Consider the following 27,574-nt stretch of genomic DNA (forward strand, 5'->3'; position numbering starts at 1 on the left):
ATTTGTTACATGGAAATGATTGGGGATGACTCAATATCATGATTAGGTTATTTTAAGTTTTTTTTTAGTTTTTACGAATATTGAAGTTGAATCTTTGCACATTTTGTATTAGACATAGTTATGTTTTTTTTAGTTTTTAGGAATATTGAAATATACTTTTTGCATATATCCTACATTGGACATAGTTTTTGAATAGTATGATTTGCATAGTTCTTTAAAAAGATATTTGTAAGTTATTCTTTTATATTAGAAATATGTTTTCCAATACAAGATGTATAAAAAATAATATTAACTAATTAGAAAATAAATTATTTAGTAACAATTAATATTAAAATAAAAATAATAAAAACATAAAAGATGCGTATTTTGACTAACCAAGATGTACACCATAATGCATTTTTATAAAAAAAAATGTTGTTTGAAAATGAATAAACAAGGTAAAAAACTCATTTTCATTTCATTGATTAATACAACCAAACATGAGAAATGATTCTAAAACACATTTTCTAGTGGATTCTCGATTCTACCAAACTAGAGAGTCAATTCTCTTTCTTTGCATTTCCATTATGTGCAGCAATTCCATTTCTCTCTACCAAACGCGCCCTTAGGGTTCGCATGTGAAGAGACTTTCTAATTTGGATTAGACTTTTCTTTATGAACAAAGTTGGGATTCTTAGACTGCCATAACTGCTTTCTTTCCTTGAGATTCTTTTTTAATCTGGCATTCCTTTGGCGTTTTTGAGCTACGAATTGCTCAAATGATTTGTGAGAACTAACCCTAGGTCTTGACTTTCTGATTTGAGATTCGGTCCGAACAGATGATGTTTCACTTGGAACGTTCTTAGTCCCACTAGGACTACCCTTTTTCGTAGCTTGAATTGACTTTGTTTACGGGTTCTGCTACATATCGGCTCTTCGTTTTCCACGAGGTCATTTCAGATAGACCTTTGGTTTCGTCTACATTGTCGTTTAGAGCAGACTAGAAGAACTCATCACATCCATCTTTGTTATCATCTTCAACCATGGAAGTTAAGTCAACTGTTTCATTTTTGTTCAGTCTTTTAGTTGTAAAAACTTGGTTAGGAACAATTTGGGCTTTAGGGAAAATAGTTGCTTTCGCTTTTGAAACTTTAGATTTGTTTATGGAAACAGGTGTGAACTCAACTGAATTTTCAGAAAGTACTATATTAGGTGAAGGTTCATTTTTAATAAACTCAGAGCAGTCAACCTCATCCTCCACAAAGATTTCACTCATATCACTTTCATCGTCGAATTCAGAAACATTTTCAACATAGAGTTTATTTTCTGAATTTAACTTGGTGCTTAATGAGTCAAACTTCTGTACAGTTTCAGATTGAATTTGCTCTTTATCTTTTTCATCCAAAAGTTGTTTAAGCATGTTTTTGTGGACTTTGGACTTTATGAAAGATTCAATTTTGTCCAGTCCTACCCTTTAAGCATCTGAAGTTTCGTCTGATGAGATGATGGATTCGCACCTGTAACATTCAGCGTCTATTTCATCCTCTTTCGGCTCAAGAAAGGGCATAATCATCTTATGAATTTTCTTTCCAATCTCACAATTCAAATGAAACTAAGTAATGTGAAATTAAAGTCTTTTTGCAATCAAACAGAAAATGTTATGCTGTTTTAAAAGACCCAAATTATCCCTCTACAAATAAATAGACTCATCCCTAGACTTAGATAAATTATACTCCAATTTTTCTATCCACATGCGTCTCTCTTCACTCTTTGACGAAACCCTACCGATTTGATCGGTTAAATTAGAATTTGTTAAGCGAGTTTGTTTTAAACTTTCACTGAAACTTGAAAATGTGTATTTTAGATCGTTTAATTTAGTTTCATATCTAGATAGAGGTATATTCAACGATTCGAGAATGGAGTTTACCTTATTGATCACCTGCTCACCTTCGCTTATCTACTCAGCAACCGGTTACGCAGCGAAACAGCTATCGGGCCGCGTCCACTATCCGTTGCATAGCCTCTCGTCTCCGACACCTCGCTTGTAACCATCAAACATCTACCACTAAACTATGAACCTTCATCCTTCGCCACGAAACTCCTTCCATGAGAAGGTCTGCGAACCTCTTCGTCTTCAGAGTCAGTCGACCAGACCTCGACTTTGCCAAACTCAACTTCAACTTCATTTTCCAACACAATCACAGCAGGCATGGTGTTATCAGCATTCGTCTTCTTTTTTACTACCTTTAACTTTCAAAGACAATAAGCTTCATCATCTTCTCCTTCCTTCTTCTCGTTCAACCTTCTTAGCATGCACTCCTTAGCCAGATGGTTTTTCCCATGACAGTAGTCACAATTATAGCCATAGTCCTACATGAGCTTCTTATCCTTCTTCGCTTCTTCTTTCTGAGAGTTATTCGCACTCTCCTCTTTACCTTTTCAGAGCTATAACAGCCCTGCCAGTTTCTATTCTTGTTTCGACTGAAGTTCTTCTTTGCGAATCTCTTTGGATTAGATACCATAAAAGCGAACTCCTCCTTAGAAAGTTCATAATTTGAGAGATCAGACCCCAAACCATCATCATCTACAGACTTTTTTCCCTTCGCAACAAGGGCCAGTAATCCCATTCCAGAAATTAACTTCCCTCTTTCGTCACATCAGCTTCATGTGACTTCAGTATTCCAACCAGCTTTGCCAATGAGTAGTTCTTGAACTGTTCATGTGCTTTTATAGTTGAAACAACAACCTTCCATTTAGATCTCAGCTAGTTCATGAATGTGACTTTTTGCTCGATAAGTTCACGTCCAATCTTGTGCTTCGTCGTCCTACTGAGAAGATGATTCTAGCAATTGAAAGTTTGATCCAGGATTTCTTCTGACTTCTGTACAAAAGCTCCAACCTCTGAAAGTAGTAGAGTCTGAGTGGAATGCTCTAGATCAGCATCATTTGAGTACAGTTCTTTAAGCCTATCCCAAATGGCTTTTGTTGTGTCATATGAACTAACCAAACAAAAATTGTCTGGTGGCAAGGTAAACCTAATGATCCTCATTGCTTTAATGTTGCTTATCAGCCTATCCTTCTCATCGTGTGACACATCTTTTATGTCAAGAAGAGTTGGTTGTAGTCTCACAGAGTTTTGATTTCTCTTCTCGTTCCTGTATGAGTAAACGTCTGGACAGTAATTGGTTCCCATATCAAATAACCATGGTCTTCAAGCCCAAGTACGTAGTCTTCAAAATGCAACACCCACACTTCATAATCGTTGGGAAAAAGGATGGGAATTATAGTTGTAGATCCAATGTTGCTTGAAAGATTTATTGAGTTAACATGAGAATCGTCCGTCATGTTTAGAGATTGACAAAACCTGTATGAATCAGATGTGTAAACTAAATGGTTTTTGGGTAATATAAAGATCAAAGATCAGCGTCGATAACAACTATGACGGCTGAACCAGATCCAATAATAACGGAAACCCTAAAAACTATGTCAATAGAAGAGATGCGTATAGATTACACAGTCTCCTGCTCTTATACCAATTGAAGAGATATGAACTCTAAAGATCGATTAGATTCAAACAAGTATATGCAATCAAAGACAAAATATAGATCAAGAATATGTCGAATGATTATAAATCACAGCCTCAGAAGAGGTCGATAAAAAACAGATACTATAGAGGTGTGTAGGGTTTATAATGACACGATTTACAAATACACGATGCATGCATGCACCTTAAATAGTAAAACCCTAATTAATAAACACGGGTGAACAGGCCCAACCCAGATATACAAAAGACTAAATACAAAGGCCCAAAAGACGCAACACTTAATACTTAACAAGGGTTTTATGGATTATGGAACTCGACAAGTTGATGGAGCAACTCGGCGAGTTGAGCCAACCAGGATGTTGACTTTGACTTTGACCATTGACCAAAGTTGACCCTTAAAAGGGTTATTAGTATGAAAAGGTAATTAAAGGATATAATTATGTGTGGGAGTTTGTGTGACAACCCGAAATTTCTATCTTGTACAAACCATTCACTTCAATCTAAGTCAGACTCGTGTTGCTATCTTTTAGCACTGTTTGGGGTCTATTTTGAGTATTCTAAGAATAGTGCATCAAAGGAATCAGTATTTGGATGTGTCAGATTAAGTTCTAAACTATCTAGCAAACCGGAAACCTCCTCAAAAGGAGTTTAGGGTCAGGACCTTGAGTTTACGGTCAAGGTGGCCGAAAAACTCCATGCTATATATTCAAACCTTAGTCATTTTCAATCACTTTTACCATTTCAAGCCAAAGAACTCATTCTCTCTCAAGTATCGTCCGACTTTTCTCTCAAATCTTCAAGATTGTAAGTATTTCTTCCCTTGATTGGTGGATATCCTTCTATATCTAGTGATTATACATGATTTCATCCATGAAATCTCTTCATTTTGATAGATCTTCAAGTGTTCTTCATTTCACCAAGAACACATACTAGTGTTCTTGGATCCTAATCCCCCTTACAAGCTTCTAATAAGTAAGTACACTACCCTTAGCTTGTTATATGCTTGAATCACTTGTTAAACACCTAGAAAACATCAAGAAACTCAAGAACAAAATGTTTTTACGGTCTAGTGAATCTTCATATACCGTAAACCCTTTTGAAGGGTGTTCTTATAGCTTTTACCCTTCCTAAGGCTAAGCATGGTCCTTAGAATCTGATGCCTTTGAATTAAGCCCTTGAAAACCATCATTTGTGAAAGATTTGGTGAGTTTGCGTTTGGATCTCCTTAGGCCATGAACTCCATGACCGTAAGGTCATTAGACCATGAACCCAATAACCGTAAACTCCAAGGACCGTGAACACTTGGACCGTGAACTCCCTAGGTCATGCCATTTGGACCGTAAACTCTATAGGGTGGCCATATACCCTAGTTATGCAATCATATGTGATTGTATCCCTTCAATATAAGAGTTTTCTAGTCTATTAGGGTGTTATCCCTTATAATTAGTTGTTTATACACTAATCAAATACACATACATGTCATTATATGTTTGTTAGGATCTTTTTGTGCTCAAGGTTTCACCTGACACTCTACATCCTATTTCCAAACATACTTTCATATCACTCACTACAGGTGAGTTCATACCCCTTAATCTATCTTTTAAATGATTTTAAATGCTTTTATGGGGGGAATACAAGTTGAAACATTTTAGTTATTATATCAATCACATGTGATTAATAACTATCAAACAAATGGATTTGCTATACGTTTAGCTGTTTTATCAATAAACTACTTCAAAATGTTTATCAAACTCTTTTATGTGTTAAAAATCTTTATCAAACTTGTTCTTACATGACAAACCTTTTCCTTTAAACTCTTTTAAACTTATATATTGTCAAAATCGTGTCTAATGCATATATAGTATATAAGTAAGGTTGGAAGGACTTAGGACTGATAACACACTTTATTTCCTTTTCCTTGTTTGGTTGTGGACTTAGAGTACCCTGTTGTTTTTCCGAGTGTTGTTTAATCCTTAGTTATATATTATGTATATATGTATAGACATAAAAGGTTTTATCTCAGTTCAATACACTCCGTTATACAAACAACTCTACTAGTAAACTATAATAGGTATAGTTTAGGAAGTCACTAATCATTACTTATAGTACAATGAAACATACAAAGAGTCAGTTCATACATGAGTCAATACATACTATTACGAGAAACTAAGAGAACATACTATTATGAGAAACTAAGAGAACATACTATTATGAGAAACAATACATACTATACACTATACAAGAGAACATACTATGATGAGAAACAAAGAGAACATATTACATACTAGACAGAGAGAACATACATTACACTAGTACATACAATACATATACAAGAATACTATAACATAAATGTGAGCCACGGTTTCGGGGCATGGCATCACCTGTCATGGCTCATTTTGTATCCAGAGTCTCCTAGAAGGAGAGCGTGAATTTGTGTATAGATCTATAATGGATTGACTATCCTACACCTTGTTGTTCGCTATAGTGGGACTTGCAAGTCTACGGGTGCCAAATGTCATTTTGAAAGGTCAAGCCTTGAAATATGATAATGTTTAAAACAGACTCAGCGTCAGCGTGTGTCTCAGCGTCAGCGAATCAGCAGTTCAGTTTATAATAGTTTAGTGTATTCAATACGTTGTAATAAATCTTGTATTTATCCTGTTTCCTTAGTTATCTTGATTTATTAGCTGGCGTATCCCTGATTTGTAGGGATCGTCTAGAATAGCAGTATATATTATTCTGTATAGGTTTGTGAATTATGACGCTTTCACAAACCCTAATTGTCGCTTTGTGCACACGATAATTTCTTTGTGAGATTATCTTTCTTAGTGAAAGTTTTTCTTTGTGAATTTCTCTTGTTCTTATTTATAGTCATTGTTTGATATTTCGATTGATCTAAAGACCTTTTCAATTGGTATCAGAGCAGGTTTCTTTTATCAAACAAATGGCTTCATCTTCTTCTTCATCAAACTCGTCAAATCATCCTTCTGCTAAAATCCCTCCTTTCGATGAAACTAACTTTGCTATGTGGAAAATAAAGGCCCTATATGCCTTGGAATCTGTTGATGAAGACATGCTGGACATCGTTGAAAAAGGTCCTTATGTTCCGATGTATCAGCCTCTTAAAAACAATGTTCCTGATGACACTATGAAGAAAACTCCAAAAGGAAACTGGACGGCAGACGACAAGAGAAAACATGGTTTGGATGTTCATGCTCGTGCCGCTATTAGCTACTCATTGCCATACAACATCTTTGGGCTGGTTCAAAATTGCATCTCAGCAAAAGAGATGATGGATACGCTGACTGTATCTTTTGAAGGAACTGAAGAAGTCAAGGCTACTCAAATAAATGATCTTAACCGAAGGTATGAACATTTTTTTGCTAAGAAAGGTGAAACCTTGACTCAAACCTTTAATAGATTCAATACTCTTGTTAACGATCTTCGGAGACTAGATCAGTTGAAGCATAGAACTGTTCTAGTGCAAAAGTTTTTGGATTCTCTAGGTGCAGGTTGGGAGAATCATGTTGATGTGCTGAAAAACAGCGAGAAGATCAACTCTATGGACTTACAAAGTCTCTATGGAAATCTTCGATACTATGAAGAATCCAAGCTTCAAAGGAAGGAACTAATGAAGGATTCTCAGCGTGAATCTTCTGTAGCTTTGTTCTCCAACAAAAAGCTTGTGGCAGACTCAGACACTGAAAGTGATTCAGACACTGATTCATCTAAATCTGACACTGATGATATTGAAAAGGTTGTAGCTAGTGCAGCCTTGATTGTGAAGACCTTTGAAAAATCAGGTCGAAACTTCTCAAAGTTTCAAAAGAAGATTGGTGGAAAGTTCTCAAAAGGGTCAGGAGCTGATAAAAGGCATGGTGCTGATAAGAAAGAGAAGGCTCAGTGCTTTAACTGTGGGAGCACTGATCATTTTGCAAAGGATTGTAAACAAAAGAAACAAGGCACAGATGAATACTGGAAGCAGAAGTACAACAAGCTGATTGAGAAGCTGAAAGCTGAAAATTTGGAACATAAAGTGCTTGTAGCTGAAGAAGAAAAATGGAAAACTGATGAAGAGTCATCAGATGATGAAGTCAAGTGTCTCATGGTTAAAATAGAGGACCCGGATATTCCCGATAAAGACAAAAGTACTTTTGACACTGATATGTTTGATGCTGAAAATTCCAGGAAGCACAACATTGACTCTTCTTCAATGTACCAGGTTAAAAACTTTGTTTCCTATTCAATGAATGAAAAAATCAAAATGTTTGAGTATTTGGGTGTCATTAATTCTAAGAAGAATCAAACCATAAGAAATTTGCAAAATCCAATTGATCTTCTTGAAACTGATATATCCATAAAAAATAGCATTATTGAGTCCACTCAGGAAAATCTTAGAATTACCAGTTTGTCAAATTCATCCTTGTCTGCTGAAATTGACAATGTTAAAAATCTTTTGATTAAAGAACAAACTGTGCTCCACACTTGGGCAAAATCTCATAAGAATGCCAATTATATTATCTCAGCTCAAATTCCTCATTCTTGTGAAAAAAATTCTTGGGGGTAATTTTGCAGAAGCTGAAAAGGTTTTTAAATCACAAGAAAAGGAATCTGAGGTCTATTCCATGAAAGAGATGAAAAATAATTTCAAAAATAAGTTTGTCAGTAACTCTTTTATTAATCAAAGTTTAATTGATGAATATTGTACTATTAATTCTGATGGTATCACTGAATGTAATGTTGAAATTACTGGAATTGATCCTACCTCTTATCCTACACATCTTGTTAGACCATCCCCTCTGACTGAGAATATTATTGCTTTCCCTATCTCTAATGGAGTGTTTCATGTTGTTCATGAACAACTCAAGCACCTCCCTGATTGCAATCCATCTGTGAATGAGTCAAAATCAGATACTGATATTTCATCCTCTAACACTGATCAAATTCATTCTGACACTGAACTCAGTCGTGACTCAGTGATAAACAAAAGGACTCAAAGCTCTATTGGTGAAGCTTACATATCAAAATGTATTAAATCAAAAAATTTGCTCACCAAGAAGAACTTTGGAACTAGAGTTTGTTACAGATGTGGTGACTCCTCTCACAAGATCAGTGAATGTTCTTTTGATAAATCATCCTCAAGAGCTGAAAATATTAAAGTTAGGAATGAAAAATGGACTCTTAAGTCAAACTCTTTAAATTGTCTTCCTAAGGAATGTTATAATTTATTATCAAATAACTTTGTGAATGACTCATCTTCGAATGGGTCAGTGTGTTCTAACTAGTTTCTCAGCACTGCAGGGTCAAGAGCATCTCTGGTACTTAGACAATGGTTGCTCAAGGCATATGACAGGATCAAAGTCTCTCCTGGAAGATTATGTTAAGAAAACTGGTCCTGCAGTCACTTATGGAGACAATGGAAAGGGGTTCACTAAGGGATATGGAAACATCAAATGCAATAACGTGATTTTCCAAAATGTTTCATATGTTAAGGGTCTCAAACACAACCTTATTTCTATCAGTCAATTGTGTGATGCTGACTATGAAGTTCACTTTTCAAAGAAAGAAGACAGAGTTGTAAACACTGACAAGAACATCGTACTCTCAGCAAGTAGAAAAGATGATATATATGTTCTTGACATGTTCTCAAGTGACAAGGCACTGATGCACTGTTTCTTTACAAAATCTCAGACGAATCTTAGCTGGATTTGGCACAAAAGGTTTTCTCATCTGAACTTCAAGAATCTATCTAAGATTTCCAATCAAGAACTAGTTAGAGGGCTCCCAAAATTCAGCGTTGTGAAAGACAAGATGTGTTCAGCGTGTGAACAAGGAAAACAAACCAAGTCCTCTTTCAAACCAAAGTCATGTTCCAGATATCAGTCCCTCTTCATCTACTCCACATGGACCTGTTTGGACCTATTCCTGTTCGTTCTCTAGGTGGAAATAAGTATACTCTAGTGGTTGTTGATGAGTTCACTCGATTTACATGGGTAATTTTCTTGAAGAAGAAAAGTCAGGCTGCACAGGAAATCATCTCGCTGATTCGTAAAAATGAGACACTCACAGGTCTTAAAGTTAAGCAACTAAGAAGTGATCATGGCACTGAGTTCCGAAACTCAACTCTTGAAGAATTTTGTGATCATAAAGGAATTGGACAAAACTTCTCAGCTCCTCGCACTCCTCAGCAAAATGGTGTTGCTAAACGAAGAAATAGAACACTGATTGAGGCAGGAAGGACCTTGATGATCCATGCTGGTCTTCCTATGTCGTTTTGGGCTGAAGCTGTCAATACAGCATGTTTTACTCAGAATCGATCTCTAATTCACAGGATTCACAAGAAGACTCCATATGAAATGCTTAAAGATCGAAAACCATATGTATCCTTTTTTCATGTGTTCGGATGTCTTTGCTATATTCTAAATCAGCGTGACCCAAGATCCAAGTTTGAACCTAAGGCTGATAAAGGTATTTTTGTTGGGTACTCATCTATTTCAAAGGCTTTTCATATTTTTCATGTGAACAGGCAATGTGTTGAAGAATCCATTCATGTGAAGTTTGATGAGGAATCATACACTGATGAAAAAGTCACTCATTCTCCTTCTATCTTTCAAGAGCTTCTCTCTTGTCCATTCGATGAATCACCTTGTGCTGAGGAGAAGTCTGATTCTTCTGATCCTATCATTTCAGTTCCATGTCCCTTGAGTCAGGATACTACAGCCACATCAGCAGATAACTCATTAGATGCTGATGAAACCCTTGAAGCTGAAGACTCTCCTGAAACTGATTATGTGTCAGTGTCTATCTCTCCGGAATCAGCATCAGTCATTGAACATCGAGATCATCCTGTTAATCGAATTATAGGGAATATTCATGATGGCGTCCGAACCAGATCTAGTGTACTTAATAACTTTTGCATGTATGTTAACTTTGTTTCAATGATCTTACCTGATAAAGTACACACAGCTCTTCAAGATGCTGATTGGATCAAAGCCATGCAAGAAGAACTGAATGAGTTTAAAAGGCACAATGTTTGGACTCTTGTCCCAAGACCATCTGGGAAGTCTATCACTGGAACTCGCTGGGTCTATCGTAACAAGGTTGATAAAGATGGAATCATCACTCGCAACAAGGCAAGGCTTGTAGCTCAAGGGTTTACTCAGATTGAATCTATTGACTACGGGGAAACTTTTGCCCCAGTTGCTCGCATTGAAGCTATCAGGCTGTTTCTCGCATACACATCCTACATGAACTTCATTGTCTATCAGATGGATGTGAAAACAGCATTCCTTCATGGTGTGTTAGAAGAAGAAGTGTTCCTAAATCAGCCCCCAGGATTTGTGGACAAAGATCATCCTGATTATGTGTACCGGTTAGATAAAGTTGTTTATGGACTGAAGCAAGCTCCCAGGGCTTGGTATGAGACGCTGACATCGTATCTGCTTGAAAATGGATACAGACGAGGAGCAATCGACAACACTCTCTTCATCAAAAACAAAGGCTCAGATATGGTTCTTGTTCAAATTTACGTCGATGACATTATTTTTGGCTCTCCAAATGAGACACTGAGCAAGGAATTTGCGGAAATCATGTCTCAAAGGTTCGAAATGAGCATGATGGGAAAGATGACCTTTTTCTTAGGTCTTGAGGTTCAACAACAAAAGACAGGTATTTCCATTTGTCAAAGTAAATATATTTCTGACCTGCTTGTTAAGTATTCTCTCAGTGACTGCAAACCAGCCTCTACCCCAGTATCTAAGACTGATAAGCTACACGCTGATCCAACTGGAACATATGTCAATCACTCTCTGTATCGAGGAATGATTGGATCCCTCTTATATCTCACAGCAAGTCATCCTGATATCATATTTAGAACCATTCTCTGTGCTCGATTCCAAGCTAATCCCAAAGAATCTCATCTCATGGCTGTCAAACGTATTTTTCGATACTTAAAGGGAACTCAAAACCTTGCACTGTGGTATCCTCGCGACTCAGCATTTGAACTTTATGGATACACTAACTCAGATTATGCAGGATGCAATTTAGACAAAAAGAGTACATCTGGTGGATGTCACTTCCTTGGCAACCGTCTCATCAGCTGGTCTAGCAAGAAGCAAACATCAGTTGCCATCTCAACTGTAGAAGCTGAGTATGTTGCCGCTGGGAGATGCTGTGCTCAGCTCTTATGGATTCAAAATCAGCTTCTCGACTATGGGTTCAAGTTCTCAAAGACTCCCATCTATTGTGACAACACCAGTGCCATTCAGATCACACAAAATCCTGTTCAGCACTCAAAGACAAAGCATATCGAGATCGGACATCACTTCATCAGAGATAATGTTGAAAAAGGAAAAGTTGTTCTTGAACATGTCAAGACTTCGGAGCAACTTGCTGATATCTTCACAAAGGCACTGGATTCTCAATCAACTGCTTACATTATTGGAGAGCTGGGAATGATTTCCTTGTAATTAATTTTGATGTTTAATTGTACTAATGTTTGATTTTGTCTTACAAGCTGATGTACATACTGATGATATTTGCTACTGAGCACTTTGGTTTGATTTCTTATCCCTATCTCTTCCTCAAATCTTCTAAATAAAAGTTGAATGATTCACTGTATTAAACCATACACTGATAACGACTTGAAACTCTTTGCCGATGGTTAGATCAAAACACCAAGATCTATCACACGCAACTACCCCTTCTTACCAATCTTACACTGACTTTGTGATTCAGTGTGCCAAAACACACACTGATGAGAATCTAAAATCTTTGCCGATGGTTAGATCAAAACACCAAGATCTATCACACGCAACTACCCCTTCTTACCAATCTTACATTGATTCTGTGATTCAGTGTGCAAAAACACACGCTGATGAGATTCTAAAAATCTTTGCCGATGGTTAGACCAAAACACCAAGGTTTATCACACGCAACAATCCTCTCTTTACCCTCCTCTTATTCAGTGTCTAATGATTCAGTAAGATACACCACTCACTGATGAAGTCACAAAAACTCCATGCCGATGGTTAGATAATGTAACTAGTATCTATCACACGCACCACTCTCCTTGCTAGCCCTGAATAAGCAAGTTGTACCTTGAATTGACGGAGAAATATCTTCAGCATGTAACTTTTGTGTCACTGAGCTCAGCGCTTCCGCAAACACTGATTGACGTTTCATATTCAGTCAACGGCTCTTTTATCCAACGGCTATATTCTACTCTGACAGGTTGTTACGATGCGCCGTTATCCTTAATGACGATAATCTAGCAGATCAGAAGATGATCATTACCTTTTACAAAACCCCTTTTATTCCATATTTAAACCTCTTTTTCCCTTGGTTTAATTTTTCCTTCCCAAAAACCTTGAACTTCTCTCAAAAACCCTAGAATTCTCAAATACTCTCCAATGGCGGCATCTCTGTTCACATACTCCTCAACTTCTCGAAGGGTCATTCCTGCCCCAAACTCTCCTCCTCTTCCCATTCACATCAAGGCCACCAATGTAGTCTTCAACCCCGACATTCCAGAAGTTCATCGAGGTCTTGGACTCGATGATTTCGTAAATTTCTTGGCTTCTTGTCGCCTTCGATATGCAATCAGCGATGTACCATCCGAGTTCTTCCCAGAACAAGTATGTGAGTTCTACTACACTGCAACCGTTAATGAAGAAAACAATGCCATCACCGGAACCATTGGCCATGGAAGACACTCTGTCTTCATCACCGCAGAACTTCTCAGTGCTGCTTTAAGGTTACCAATCTTCGAACCCTTCTCTGAACCTCCATCTATTGAAAGATGTAAACGCATGTTTGATCAACTGGGCTATGATCACTCAAAGGCTGGTACTCGATCAGCTCTTATTTTGCGTCAGTGCATGACCCCAGGCTGGAAGTTTTTCACTGGATCTCTATGCAAGTGTGTGGGTCACAAATCTCGTAGTGGTGACCAACTGAGCAATTATGAGCAACAAGTTGTCTGCTCCCTTCTTCTCAACAAAAGACTGGATTATGGGGCACTTTTCTTTGATCAGCTTGTTCAGCTTCTACGTGCAAATGTACGTGCTGATCATGTTCCCTTTCCACGCTGGATTGCCCTGGTATTCGACAAGTTCTTCGCTGCTGACTACTTTTCTCACTCTGGAAATCCAATCCAATGTCCTCGAATGTCAGTTCGTATGTATCAGGATGATCCTTTAGATACCGACATTGGAATCTCCGATCGGATGAGAGAATGGATTGCTAACCCATACACTGTGCCTTCTCTCACCGCTGACACTGATGAAGGAGGTGCTGATGGTCATCATATGGATCATGTTGATCAAGAGGTGGAGCATCCTGATGGCGATCATTTCTCCCCTCAACTGTCTCATCACATCATCTCGGACTCTGGTAAAGCCTCCTCAGCACCACAGGATTCGATGCCTCAGGGGGAGCATCCATCTCAGGGGGAGCATCAGTCTCAGGGGGAGCATCCATCACCAACAGCTCACCATTTCTCTCCTAGGATGCCTCCTATCTCTCCAATTGTCCCAGGTACCTCAATGGTTCAAATTCCCGCTTCAGCATTTTCTGAACTGCTGTCACTGACTCGGGACATGAGTCAGCGTCTGCTTCGCATTGAGGCTGATGTTCAACAAATCAAGGAGGTTCTCCTACTTACTCCTCCCGCTGGTCCCAACCTTGATGATGCTCAAAAAGGGGGAGATACTGATGAAGATGCTGATGCTGATGGTGAACCTCATGCTGATGGTGATCCAAATGAGAATGACACTGAACCTGCTGCTGACAACACTATCTTTCAGCATGAATCTCCCAATCCGGTTCCCGTTCGTGAATCTGATTCTGTGGGGCATAATAGTCCAGCAGCTACTGAAATGTTGTTTGAAGATAGTGAGCATGATGAAGAGCATGATGAACCTGATGACGAATGTCAAATTCTTGACATGAACTTCATTGATCCTCTCATTCCAGTTCAGCAAGAAAGCTCAGATGACCTTGAAGAATCTCATCCGATACTAGCTGATGATATTGCTGATCCCATCATTCCGGTCCAAGGAGAGGATTCGGACGTTGCCAGTGAAGAATCTCATCCGTTGTCTCGAAAGCGGAAGGCAGTAGATACTGACTTGGATCATTCTCAAACTGATAATTCTTCGTCTATGAAGAAACCTAAGTCCATTGTCAGTATTTCAAACCTTGCCACTGAATGGAACATGTCCCCTGATCAAGTCAAGCAAATTCTTGATGAAGCCAATCGAGCTCAGCTTCTAAAGAACATTGCTCAAGCTGATGAATCCCTTATTCAGCACAAACTTCAGGCCAAGGGATCGTTTGAAGCTCAGATGCAGAAGTTCCTGGAATTTCAGTCCAAAGCTCAGTCTTCTCAACCTCCTACTGGCTCTAGTAAGCCTAAGGCTGACAGTATTCTTGACCGGATTGATCGAAAGAGATTTGAAGATGTTTTCAATCGGCGAATGTGTGGTGACAAGATCATCAAGGTCAAAGCTTCCAAACCTCGAAACGAAAAAATCCTTTCGTTGTTGATTACTCGTCAAGGTCCTCAGCATTCATATACTGAGGTTGTCAAAAGAGATGAGCTGATCAGATATGGGTTTTCGGAATGGATGGAACTGCTTGATCTAGCATCCAAGCAAACCTCATCTCACTCTTCCGAACTGACTTGTGCTCTTCATCTACTGATCAAGAAGGTTCAGCGTTTGGATCTTGTTCCCAAAGAACGACCTCAGCATCAAGGACAAAGGTCGTCAGTTCCTAGATCTCAAAGAACCAAGTTTCATGTTGATGGTGAAGAAGTACTGGTTTTAGACTTCGGTGTTGATGTGATTAATAATTCTCTTCCTCTCGGTGTTGATCCGGTTCAGCATCAATTCATCTCAGCTCCTGAACACGGAATGTTCTACCTTGATAAAAACAGGAGAATGTGTTTTCAGCGCACTACTGAGATTCCAAAAGCTCCAACCACTCACCTTGTTGGCTTAAAGCAAATGTGCATGAGTCATCAAGATCTATCAGGAGAATTTCACATTCTTATCGCAATGGAGCTGCTGAACAGAAGACAGGAGTTGCTGGACAGTCCTTACTGGCCAGTTAAAATTGAAGCTGAAGCTGAGTATGAAGAATTCCTTTCCAGAGGTGTCTTAATTTAGTTTGTTTTGAACATCATCATATTGGGGGAGATTGAAAGGTCAAGCCTTGAAATATGATAATGTTTAAAACAGACTCAGCGTCAGCGTATGTCTCAGCGTCAGCGAATCAGCAGTTCAGTTTATAATAGTTTAGTGTATTCAGTACGTTGTAACAAATCTTGTATTTATCATGTTTCCTTAGTTATCTTGATTTATTAGCTGGCGTATCCCTGATTTGTAGGGATCGTCTAGAATAGCAGTATATATTATTCTGTATAGGTTTGTGAATTATGACGCTTTCACAAACCCTAATTGTCGCTTTGTGCACACGATAATTTCTTTGTGAGATTATCTTTCTTAGTGAAAGTTTTTCTTTGTGAATTTCTCTTGTTCTTATTTATAGTCATGTTTGATATTTCGATTGATCTAAAGACCTTTTCACATTTCTTTCGACGTCTTTCATTGTCGTGTTATTAGTCGATAGTATGGTGTAAACATATCACATTTTACCTTAAATAACAATTGGTTTAAGGTAGTTGGTACAACAATAGTTACTATAATACAACACTACAGTACTTTATTATTTCTCCATTGCATTCACAATGTGATCTTATCACATAAACGGTAATGTAAAACTATATTTTTGGTTAATGATAGTCACACTTAGGAAAACACACACTCTTACAAGAAACAAACATACATAATATTTGATGCCTTGGTAGAAGGCTACGTTTAGTAGAAAATATAGGATTTTCTAGGAGATACAAACATTTACTACAAACACCTACAAACTTATACATCAAACACTTACAAACATTTTCATACAAACAAATGACACTAAAATGCTTATGAACTCACCAGCTTTAAAGCTGATAAACTCTTTCAAAATAACTTGTATTCTCAGGTCATCAGTAGACAGGTACCGATGCCAGGTTTTAAGAAGATGGAGCTCGTTCAAGACTCATCTCTTATTTTGATTTACATTTTTGGTGTCTTATAAACTTCACAGAACACACTCGTATTAAATTATATTATTAATGCAATGGATGATGTTGCTGCTTGTTTACTACTATGATTTGTTGTGATACTATACATGACGTCCTCTGCCCCAGAACGTTTCCGTCGTTCCGGTTTTAGGGTGTGACAGTTTGAGAGGAGTTGATCCAGGAGTCGAGGACATTTCAGCTACTTCACGACATTGAGGTGAGTTACCTTCCAGCAGGAGTGGGTCGAAGGCACCAATGTCGGCCCATTAGTATTAATTATAGTTGAGATGATTGTCTTTGTGATAATTATCTGTTATGCCACTATCTGTTATGTTTTATGTGCTAGTATGTTATGTTATTATATGGTAGTGGTAGGGGTGAAATAGTCCCTAGTTACCGGTTGAAAGATACCGAAGGGGAGGCCAGCACCCATATATGCTAGGCATCTACCGGTTGAAAGATATCGAAGGGGAAGCCATCACCCATATATGCTAGGCAGTTACCGATTGAAAGATATTGAAGGGGAGGCCAACACCCATATATGATAGGCAGTTACCGGTTGAAAGATACCGAAGGGGAGGCCAGCACCCAGATATGCTAGGCATTATGTGTTTATATGGTATGAGGCATGATAGGGGAACTCACTAAGCTTTGTGCTTACAGTTTTCAGTTTTTGTTTCAGGTCCTTCTTCTTCGAAGGGAAAGGAGTCGGCACTATAACAGTGCATCACACACATACACACACATTTTCTGCATATAAGATCCATGTGATTTGTACTCTGACATTATTACTATTTTATGACATGTTTTTAGATGTGTGATCTATGGTTTTTATGAAATAAGATAACTTGATGATGTTTACTATAAATTGTTTATGAATGATTAAATCAAAAATGAATCTTTGGTATTAAATTTTGAGATGTTACAAATAAACTCCATGATTGAATGATAATGGTATATAAGTTTGTGGGGATACCGTGAGAGCATTATATAACTCTTTTCAAATTTATTTATACATAGAAAGAAATTTAGTACAAAAGTTTAGAAACAATTATGCATAACTTCTTCTATAAAGCGAAGTGACTTGATGATTTTACTCGTGAGTTGTTAAGCCGAAAATGGTGTACAACCCACTACAACCAATTCAAAATGTGATTACAAACCTTGTCTCTGGGCTTGCTAGTAATATTGATCCGACTTTAAGTTCAAAAAACTATATTTCTTAAAAACCAATTTTTTATTGGTTTAATCTCTTTGGTTCAATTGAATTTTTCACTAAAATTGATGTTTTTTCCGTTTAACTGCAGCCGCCATTTTAAAATTCGTAAATTGGTAACCTCATTGGTTTCTCGTTGGTCAGGATTTTCAAGGTATATGACCCAACCCGCAGCAAGTATTGCAAAATTTTCATTTTTATCGATTTACTTTTGGTTAGGAAAATAAGTAATTTTTTTTATTCTAGATTTGTCACTATGTATAATACGACACTATTAACACATGCAAGTCAAACAAGAAAACGTGTTTCCCATGACAAATCACAAATGGGTGAATAACACATAAAACATGTTCCCATGTCTTTAATCAAATTTAATTTCGTTAACTAAAAATGTATGGAGGCCTGGAGGGACATATTAAATCATATAGCAAGTGATGGTCTAAATGGTAAAAAGCATTCCACTGCTAGGGGCCCTCCTTGAGCCAACTATGTTTTTCATAACGCCGTAAATGTTCGAATTTTATGAGCGATATTTGTTGTAAATAGTGTTTAAAGAATTTATAAAAAAATAACACATGTTAAAAAAATGCAAATGTATTTTTAAAAGAAGTTGTAAACTTAATAAAATTGTAATGGGAAAGGTTGTAAAAAGCATTTGTATCAAATTTGTAAAACAAAGAGAAAATTGGATTAAAATTATAATAAATGAAAGTTGGGAGAAATTATAAAAAGAAAATTGTACCAAATTTGTGAAAGTATTTCAATTATGGGAAAAAAGTGTAAAAAACAAAAGCTGAAAGGGGAGAGGGGTATGCCCCAAAAAAAAAAAGAATTTATGAGATTGAAGAGGAATTAGAACCCGAGGCTCTGGCTAAGAGAGAGCTAACCAGCAGGAGACAATTTTTGGAGTATATTTTAGTACAAATATTTTTTAAAAATTGCCCACAACTATATATATATATATATATATATATATATATATATATATATATATATATATATATATATATATATATATATATATATATATAGCAAGTATTAGATGCAAAGGTTTCACGCTATAACGATTGGACTCAAACAAGAATGTGAAATAAAGTTAAATCTAACCTTCTAAAATTATCTAATATGTGTAGCATGTAACCTAGCATATTCATTTAATAGTTAACTTATATTAATGAAGGTTTCTAAAAGCATGAAACAAGCAACATTCAAACATCAAGTTAGCTAATCTAGTGCCTTGCCTAATTTGGCAATCCTATCCTTCCAATTCTGCAACCCATACTAGCATGCAATTCTAAAGGCTCATGCGATAGGCATACAAATGCATCTTTCATAGCATTCTACAATGCATTTCTGAGCAGATCATTAGCCTTAATTTAGCATGCTATATAAATATACGCATACTAAAGCACATAAACATGCATGGGTAATTCGGGACATATTTACTTAAGTTTGGCTAATTGCATGCATCGCACCCCATTTTCTTTTTTAAACCCTCTTTTTGAAAATTTATCATTTCCTCAGTTTGAGTCCATACACACTCGAGAGGGGTCCAAATCCCATGATCGGCTCAACAAATTTGGGGCTCTAAGTGAACCAAAAATCGGGGGCCCTTTGAATAAAAAATTAGATAACCGAACAAACAAGAAACTGAAATCTGAAAAGTTTATAAGCTATTTTTTGGTTTGTCAAAAAATAGACAACTAATTTAATATTTAATTTATAAAAGCAAATATATCTTAAAAAAATAAGATATATAAAACGAAAACCCTCATAACGTGAGGCGCGTCATGGCGTGACGCGTGGTTTCGCCGTTACGAAAACTCTCATAACGTTGGTGTTAGGCGTGGCGTGTGGCAAGGCGCGGTATGGTGCGCCACGGCGTGTTATGGCGCGTGTTTTTTCGTTTGAGACACAGTTTTTTGCTATTTGTTATGTCTTTTCTAATCGGAGATACAAGTATTGTGGTTTTTGTTAACTTTTTGTTATTAGTTATTGATCTAATATTTCTAAAAAGTAGTTAGATTTAATATAAATTTATATTTATGTGGTAATATAATTTTAAATTAATATAAAATCGCCGCCTTACATCACGCCTTGAAAAACGCCATGGCTCGTTAAGCTTGAGGTTTGGCCTTGCCGCCACGCCACGCCTCACGCCATTTAGAACCTTGATCATCACCCACCGTTGTGTTGGTTCAAAAGTTGTCATGCACTACATATTGTTGGCTACAAACTACAAAGTTATCAATATGAGGTCGGTTGCAAAGATACAATATATCCAAGTTTTGTTAATTCAAGGGAAATCTACCTGAAAATACTGATGGAACATGGAACTTGGAAGAAATAGTTTATTACCGTTTATGGAGTTTGGGGAATGCATGCTCCAATGGAGACGGAAGAAACCTGAAACCATATGCAGTGGAGAAGGAAGAAACTGTAAGTGTATGTAGTTGTGCGGCACAACTTATGTTGTGAATCAGAACTCAGAACTCAGAAGTCAGAAGTCAGAAGAAGAAGATTGAGCAGATCAGCAGAGCAGGCGATGAGGGATTGAGGGCGCAAACACAGAAATCGTATGCAGCGGAACTATGGAAGAAGAAACGTCGTTTTTTTAGCCTTTTAGAGCCTTAGCCGATTATGGATATAATACATGGACTCCTTGGTTTGTGGGGCCCTCTTGATGTGGGGGCCCTAAGCCCTAACTTTGATTTACTATGCATTAAGCCAGCCCTGCCAAATCCTCAAACCAAAGCTCTGATACCAACTTGTAACGTCCCAAATTTCTAAGTAAAATTTTTTGAAGGTTTGTATTGATCGAATACACTCAAGTCTGAATGAAAAAGAACAAATACACTAGGCAAAGATTAAACAGTACAACTAAAGAACACGAGTAATCACAAAGATGCTTTCACTAAGAAACAATGTTCTCACCAAGAAAATGAGGTCACAAAGACGGCCACCAAGACATACGTTAGGGTTTCACCCTAATGTTGATTATATACGATTACAATAACTGATATCCCACTAATTAAGGGATGTATACCTATCTAAGTAAAGGTATGATCCTAATCATTAAGATTACAGATCATATATCTGTTCTATATATATATATATACAACATACAACTGCCTAATATACATAAGTTATTTAGATTATGAAGTTCACACTGATGCCGATAAGATCCAGTGCTAGCGTTAGCACTGGTAGTCAGCGTGTAGTGTTTGACTCATCAGATCATAAGGTGTGACCTTACATTCTCCTCCTATCTGATGATGTCAAAACTAATTTTCAACAAGCTCTTTAGCATTTGCTCCCCCTAAATATGAGAACTTCCTTTCTTGAATCTGATGGCATTGTCTATTCTTCACTCTGAGAATTTTACCCAAACACATATGAAAGTATATCGAGGACAATATATGAAAGATCATATGTCGAAAATACCCCCCCCCCCCCAAGCAAATGAAGAGTAATGGTATCTTTATGACTCAAATTTGTTTTGGACCTTTTTAGTCCCCAAGAATGGATCTTTTTGACTCAAATTCGTTTATAAGCCTAGGGTTGCCACCTTTGATGCTAATGGTGTCCCTATATCAATAAAGTTTCGATCTTTGAGGTCTTAATGGGTTCATGCAAGAGTTAGGACCACATTTATGGAAGTTGATTGCTATTTCTTGAGATTTGGAATCATGGGGACATGCAAAGTCACCAAGTCCGTGACTTTATGACTCTAGAGGTCCTATATAGCTTGGATATGTGATTAGATAGCATGGCTAAGGATTAAGTGCTTAATGGCCCTTTTTGAAAGCTGGAAGCAAATGCCATGCGTAGGTCCTGGGAACGCGTTGCGTTCCCACTAGGGCTTGCGATTTGAACCAAGGAGCAACGCCCAACGTTCCACATGGGAACGCCTTGCGTTTGATGCGACTGTGGGCCTTTTTGGGCCATTTCCTTGGACTAGTTGATTATGGTCCTTAGTGGATTATTCTTTTGGGATGATAATGGAACTTATTGTATATTGGATTTAAGGGAAGGCCCATTTAGGAAGTTGGGCCCAATCCAGAAAATTGGGCCATAAGTGGGCCATTAGTGGGCTTGATGGATTTGGGCCTTCATGTTATGGATTTGGGCTAGGTCATGGGTCCATTTAGATCAGGAGTAAAATAGACATTTTACCCTAATAAGAATTGTTTGGATTTTGACTAAGTGTTATTTGGTAATGATAGCCGAGGAGTCGTGGGAGCAGTCGATAGAGATTCCTTACCGAGAGATTCAGCAGCCAGCTTTGTGAGGTGAGTTTTCCTCCAGTAGGAACGGGTCGAAGGCACCAACGTCGGCCCGTTTATATATGTTAGAATATGTCGAACGTAGGTCTGATGTCGGGGTTAGCTCGATGTAGGTTGTATGTTTCCGGACTTCAGTTCGATGTCGGGGAAATCCTGAGGAATGTTTATATGTTTGATGTCTTTGTGATTCTGGCATGTGTTTGTTTATATGTTATGGGCTTCAGTCTGATGTCGAGGCAAGCCCGATGAATTTTTAGCTTATATGTTATGTGTTTATGTTATATGTATGTTTGATACTTATATGTATACCGGACATCGGTCCGATGCGAGATTTCGGTCTGATGTCGGGCGGGTCCCGATGCCGGATTCGTCCGATGTCGGGCAGGTCCCGATGCCGGATTTGTCTGATGTCGGGCGGGGTCCGATGTAGTGGGCAAGACCCAATGTATGCTATTATAGTGATTATGTGTATGGTATGTGGTAGTTTGAAGAGACTCACTAAGCTTCGTGCTTATAATTTTCCTTTTTGGTTTTAGGTACTTCCGCTAATAAGGGAAGAACTCGGGATGACTGCATAACACACACCACAACTTTTAGTCTTGGAGGATTCACCCTGATGTTTTGACATATGATTCTGATACATTGACAAATGTTATGATATTTTTGAGATGCACGATTTATGTCTTTTTGATATTTATGGTTTTATTAATGAATTAAAATGAAAATTTTGGACTGTATTTTCGAGATGTTTCAAAATCCTTTAGAAATTCTTCAGAAGTAGAGCATGACCCGTGCTTGGGCAGTGAAGTTTTTTAAACCCTCACAAAAAGTTCATAAATCCTCTGGTTAAGTTTCATAAGTGGAGCATGGCCCATGTCTGGTCTTTTTTAGCGTTTCGACTCCAGATATGTTCCGGTTATATCCAAAGGCTTTCAAACTACCACTCAATTTCAAATTACCTTAGAAATAGACACCAAAACATGAACAATACAAGAAATCTTACGAAATACATTAGTTGTCCATTATTTAAATGAATGTGAACATTTAAGCATAAAATATGATGCAAAATACGAATAAAAATTAATATAAAAGATACATAAAATGACATCTAACACTCATAGATAACTATTAAAAAAAGAATAACAATATTATACAGACATGGGTGAGACGATAGTAATTGAAAATCATATTTTTTACAAGTTCAAATTAAATAAAGGAAAAAAAAAACATCCTAGAAAAACACAACACATTGGTTCGTTCTTCCAACTCCACGAACGGACGCAAAGGGAAAAAATGTGGACCAATCACCGGCTCCCAAACTAAAACCGTCAACTTCCGGCAGCCTCCTCTTTGCCCTGCCTACGACAATTCCAGCCGCTGACATACGACAATCCTTAAATAATAAACTACATGCTCTCGAGCCGCTCCATACCATACCGATCTAGGTCCCATTTCCATTTTTTGATTTTGTCGGCACAAAGTTTATAATTTATTGCATCTCTATGATTGCTATGAAAAATTTCACTATTACCCTTGTTGAGTTTCAGTTAGCTACCCTTAAGTATAGAAAATGTCGCATTCCATGTCCTCCAAATCAAGATATCAATATGGCTATTTGCATTACTTTAATTCCCATAAGGAGTTATTCTGATATTCTCGATGACGTGTGGTTATTAAGTTGGTTTGGTTAATGACAAAACCTTGTAAACGACAAATGTGACAAACCTAAACAAGCTATGCCATATAATAGTTTTATATCGATCCATAAAATATATAATTGTAGGATTATGACTTGGGTTGATAATTATGTAGTTCCGTATTGACATCTAATTTTCGAAACAAATATATGAAGTTCTAAAAATATATTATGAAAAAATATATAAAAACAAAGAAAAAAAATGAAGTTGTAATAATGGATTTTGAAAAAAAAAAAAAAAAAAAAAAAATGAAGTTGTAATAATGGATTTTGAAAGAAAAAAAAAAAAAAAAAACATGAAAATAAAGTAAAACAAGTTAAGTTGTAAAAATAGATTATGAAAAACAAAATGACAAAAAACGCAATAAAATCAAAGTTATAAAAGTGAATTATGAAAAATAACATGTAAAAAATTAAAGTTATAAAAATGAATTGTTGGAAAAAAAAAACATATAAAACCGAATGAACACAATTTCAAAAGTTAGTAACTGATTACGACTAAAAAAGTTGACCTAAAATAGCCAAAAAAATAATAATAATAATAATAAAAATTCAATGACTTTGGATAGAAAAAAAAAAATGGAAACTTGTTATTGTCAAAGACAAAGACCATTTTAGCAAAAAAAATTAAAAGATAAGTGACAAAAGTTAAATGACAAAATACAACATAAACCCATAAAAAAACCCCAATAAATCATGTGAACAGTTTTTTGGTTTTTTTTTTTTTTTTTCTTTTTGTAGAATATAAGAAAATCATTCAATTAGTTATCATATATCCAAAAGGACTTTCAAATTTCATTAAAGACAAAATAAATTGTTGTGTAATTAATGGTACACATGTATTTGCAATAACTCAATTAGATATTAAAAAAATCCAAAAGAGCTTAACAAAACATCCTTATGACTACAGCCTTCTTATAAAAGATAAAACTCCAAAAAATAATAATAATAATAATAATAATAAATCGTGCATAGAAACCACTAATTGGTATTTGGTTGCACCATTCTTGCATATATAACTTTTTCAAGTATGAAAATTGTTATTATTTGTTTAAATAATTTATTATATAAAAACCATTATAGTTTGTTCTTTTTTTCCTTCGAACAATCATTATATAGTTTTTTCGTTTCTTAATAAAACCATCTAAATGGGTAACATAACATTTCCACAGGTTATTTGTTTAAAGTCGAAGGTAGGTACAACAGTCGGTTGGATGTCTGGACTTCAAAAATGTATTATATGGTTGAAGAACTTCATATCATATGAAACAAAATAGCCATTTTCTTCATTGTGCCAACGTTCATATCGCGAATACTCCGGTGTGAATGTCGAAACACATTCAGATGAGGATACCCTTTATCAATACTTCTAACTATTACATAGATTCTACTAAAATTCAACAAAACACAATCTTATTTATAAAAAAAGAAAAAAAAAACCCTTCCAAAAGCATAATAGAGAAAGAACTAAATAGCAACCTAATGATATGAAAAAAAAATTAAGAACTAAATAGCGTCTGTACACAAAGAAAGGTGGATCCGTGGATTAAACTAAAGGATCAAACCTTGTACTTGTGAAGTCTTAGGTGGAGAAGGAGGCTGCTGAGTTGGCGCCACGTCATCTTTCTCCTTTGTTTGCTGTCCAACTTCGGATGCTGATTTGGCCACTTTACTAAAAGCGTCTGTCACCCATGAAGCAGCAGCTGCATACGCTGACTTAGCCTTTTCAGAAACCTGAAGCTTCTGGTCAACCTCTTTGACTTTTTCATTGACCATGGAGGTTCCTGTGGTCACCTTCTCACTGAATCCTATCTTCTGATCAAATGATTTGGCTTTGGAAACAGCATCTTTTCCCAGAATAAAACCCTTTGAAAGCATGCTGCTGATTACATCTTCAGCTTTGCTCATAACAGATTCCTCACCTTCTGTAACGCCACGTGCCTGTAAAATGGAAAATTATTTATTTCTGATTACAAATAATGCATGGAAATAATTATGTATAAAAAAAAAATGGATTTCTTACTGCTGATGTGGCGTCTGGTGGGAGATGGTAGTCTGGTGCTAGGGTTACAGTGACAGTCATGTCGACTATTGTTGCTCCCTAATGCAAAACCTTATTAGCTCAACATAATTGAAACTTTTTAATTATTTGATGAATCATGAACGTTTTTATGTTTTATGATAAATAAATGTGGCATTATGTTATATGAAGTCAAATAAAAAGACAATCTTGCTTACTGAAAGGAGAACAGCAGTATCTGCTCCTTGTGAATCTGTGAAGGTGACAAATGCGTTTTGGGAGAAATCATCATCGCTGCAAAGTAAAACATTATAATAGGTGTTAAAATCAAATAAAGGAAAAAACTGAAGGTGGAAATTACCTTGATGTCCTTGCATACCAACCTTTGCACCTCAACATATACAATATCTCCAGAAAAGGAAAAAAACTCCCTTACATCTCGTGCAGAAGCCTTCAAAGAAAGATTGCCAACTTTAACAGTTTTCACCTGCACAAATATCAACCAAAAGTTATGAAATGCATGCTTTTACATTAATGAAAAAGTGACAATTGACACTCTTGGTTGTAAATGCATACACCATCCACTCATAAACAAGAAATTCACAGAGAAAAATCAGCATTGATCACAAAGAGTACTTTTTAACAAAAACAGTTGTCTTAAGGTACTCTACTCAAACTCAAACACACAAGCTAACATCAGTTAAAATTGCGCATTGTAAAATGTAAATGTAACATATCTTTGTAATTTATTAATTGATGGAGACATCTCAACAAATCCCTCTTGGGGGATATTTTCATAATCTAAGACCAGTGTTGGGCAATGATGAAATCGAGACTTGTATACCAATAATAACTGAAAACTTCTGAAATATGCATAGTTTTATTATGTAGAAAAGAACTCAGCTAACAATATATGAATAGCGATCTAGGTTAAGAAATGATCTTTGTATAATCGTATCCAGAAAACGTTTTCTAAATCTTTTTTATAGACAAAGAACAAAATAAACACCAAAGTGAAAACTTTTTGAAAGATGCAAAGTGTTCTACTCTGCTAAATCCAAATTAGAACCGCTCAGCAATATTGACTCAATCAACTAATCTGTCGTGTTTCACATGCTTTTAGAGAAGCTTGTTTAGCTGATACAGATCCATATAAATTAAAAAAGTCACAAATCATAAAAATAAATCAGAATATCCGATAGTGAAAGCAACAAATCAACAAAGACGTTGTACTATTAACACTTACCGACATTGCGAAAGCTCAATAAGAAATCCAGATATCAAAGAGGAAAAACTCGGTAAAAACAACCGATTCGCCGGAGGAACACCGATTTACACGAAATGGTAGCCGAAAACCTAGCGATTCAGACAGCGTACGACTGTGTTAAGAAAACGTATTGAATTTTGAAATGGTAAAGGGAAAGGGAAAGGGGGCTGTGGGTTTATTTCGTCATTTCATATAAATACAAAATAAATAAATAAATAAATAAAAAATAAAGGTGCAAATAATATTGCAAGAGGTACTGATTGTTGATGCATGAGTAGATTGTACGATCGTGGAGTGCAAGTTTCGCGTTTGGACTAGGATTCTTGGATGGGCCCGATTTCACCGGCCCCTGTCGACTTGTCCATTTATGATTTATACTAGTACATTTTTTCTTGCTTCTATATGTGTGCCAATGTTGTTGGATAATATTT

At 36.5% G+C, this 27,574-nt stretch overlaps 1 protein-coding gene across 2 annotated transcripts; it reads right to left on the reverse strand.

Annotated features, from left to right (window-relative positions):
• Positions 1 to 25,195: 25,195 nt before the first annotated feature.
• LOC145058765 (binding partner of ACD11 1-like) lies at positions 25,196 to 27,281 on the reverse strand. 2 transcript variants are annotated; one of them, XM_079006667.1, is made up of 5 exons: positions 27,123 to 27,281; positions 26,260 to 26,363; positions 26,095 to 26,170; positions 25,880 to 25,957; positions 25,196 to 25,797 (listed from the first exon to the last, which is right to left on the reverse strand). In XM_079006667.1, exons 1-5 carry the CDS (start codon positions 27,126 to 27,128, stop codon positions 25,408 to 25,410), a joined length of 654 nt encoding a protein of 217 aa, XP_078862793.1. In that variant the 5' UTR covers positions 27,129 to 27,281; the 3' UTR covers positions 25,196 to 25,407. The 2 variants fall into 2 exon arrangements, with proteins under 2 accessions (XP_078862793.1, XP_078862794.1); XM_079006668.1 differs by having other exon boundaries at positions 26,238 to 26,363; positions 27,123 to 27,260.
• Between the last annotated feature and the right edge of the window lie 293 nt (positions 27,282 to 27,574).

Source organism: Lactuca serriola, chromosome 6 (assembly GCF_051521515.1).
Source record: "Lactuca serriola cultivar US96UC23 chromosome 6, Lser_US96UC23_V15, whole genome shotgun sequence".
In the NCBI taxonomy this organism is placed as follows: Eukaryota; Viridiplantae; Streptophyta; class Magnoliopsida; order Asterales; family Asteraceae; genus Lactuca; species Lactuca serriola.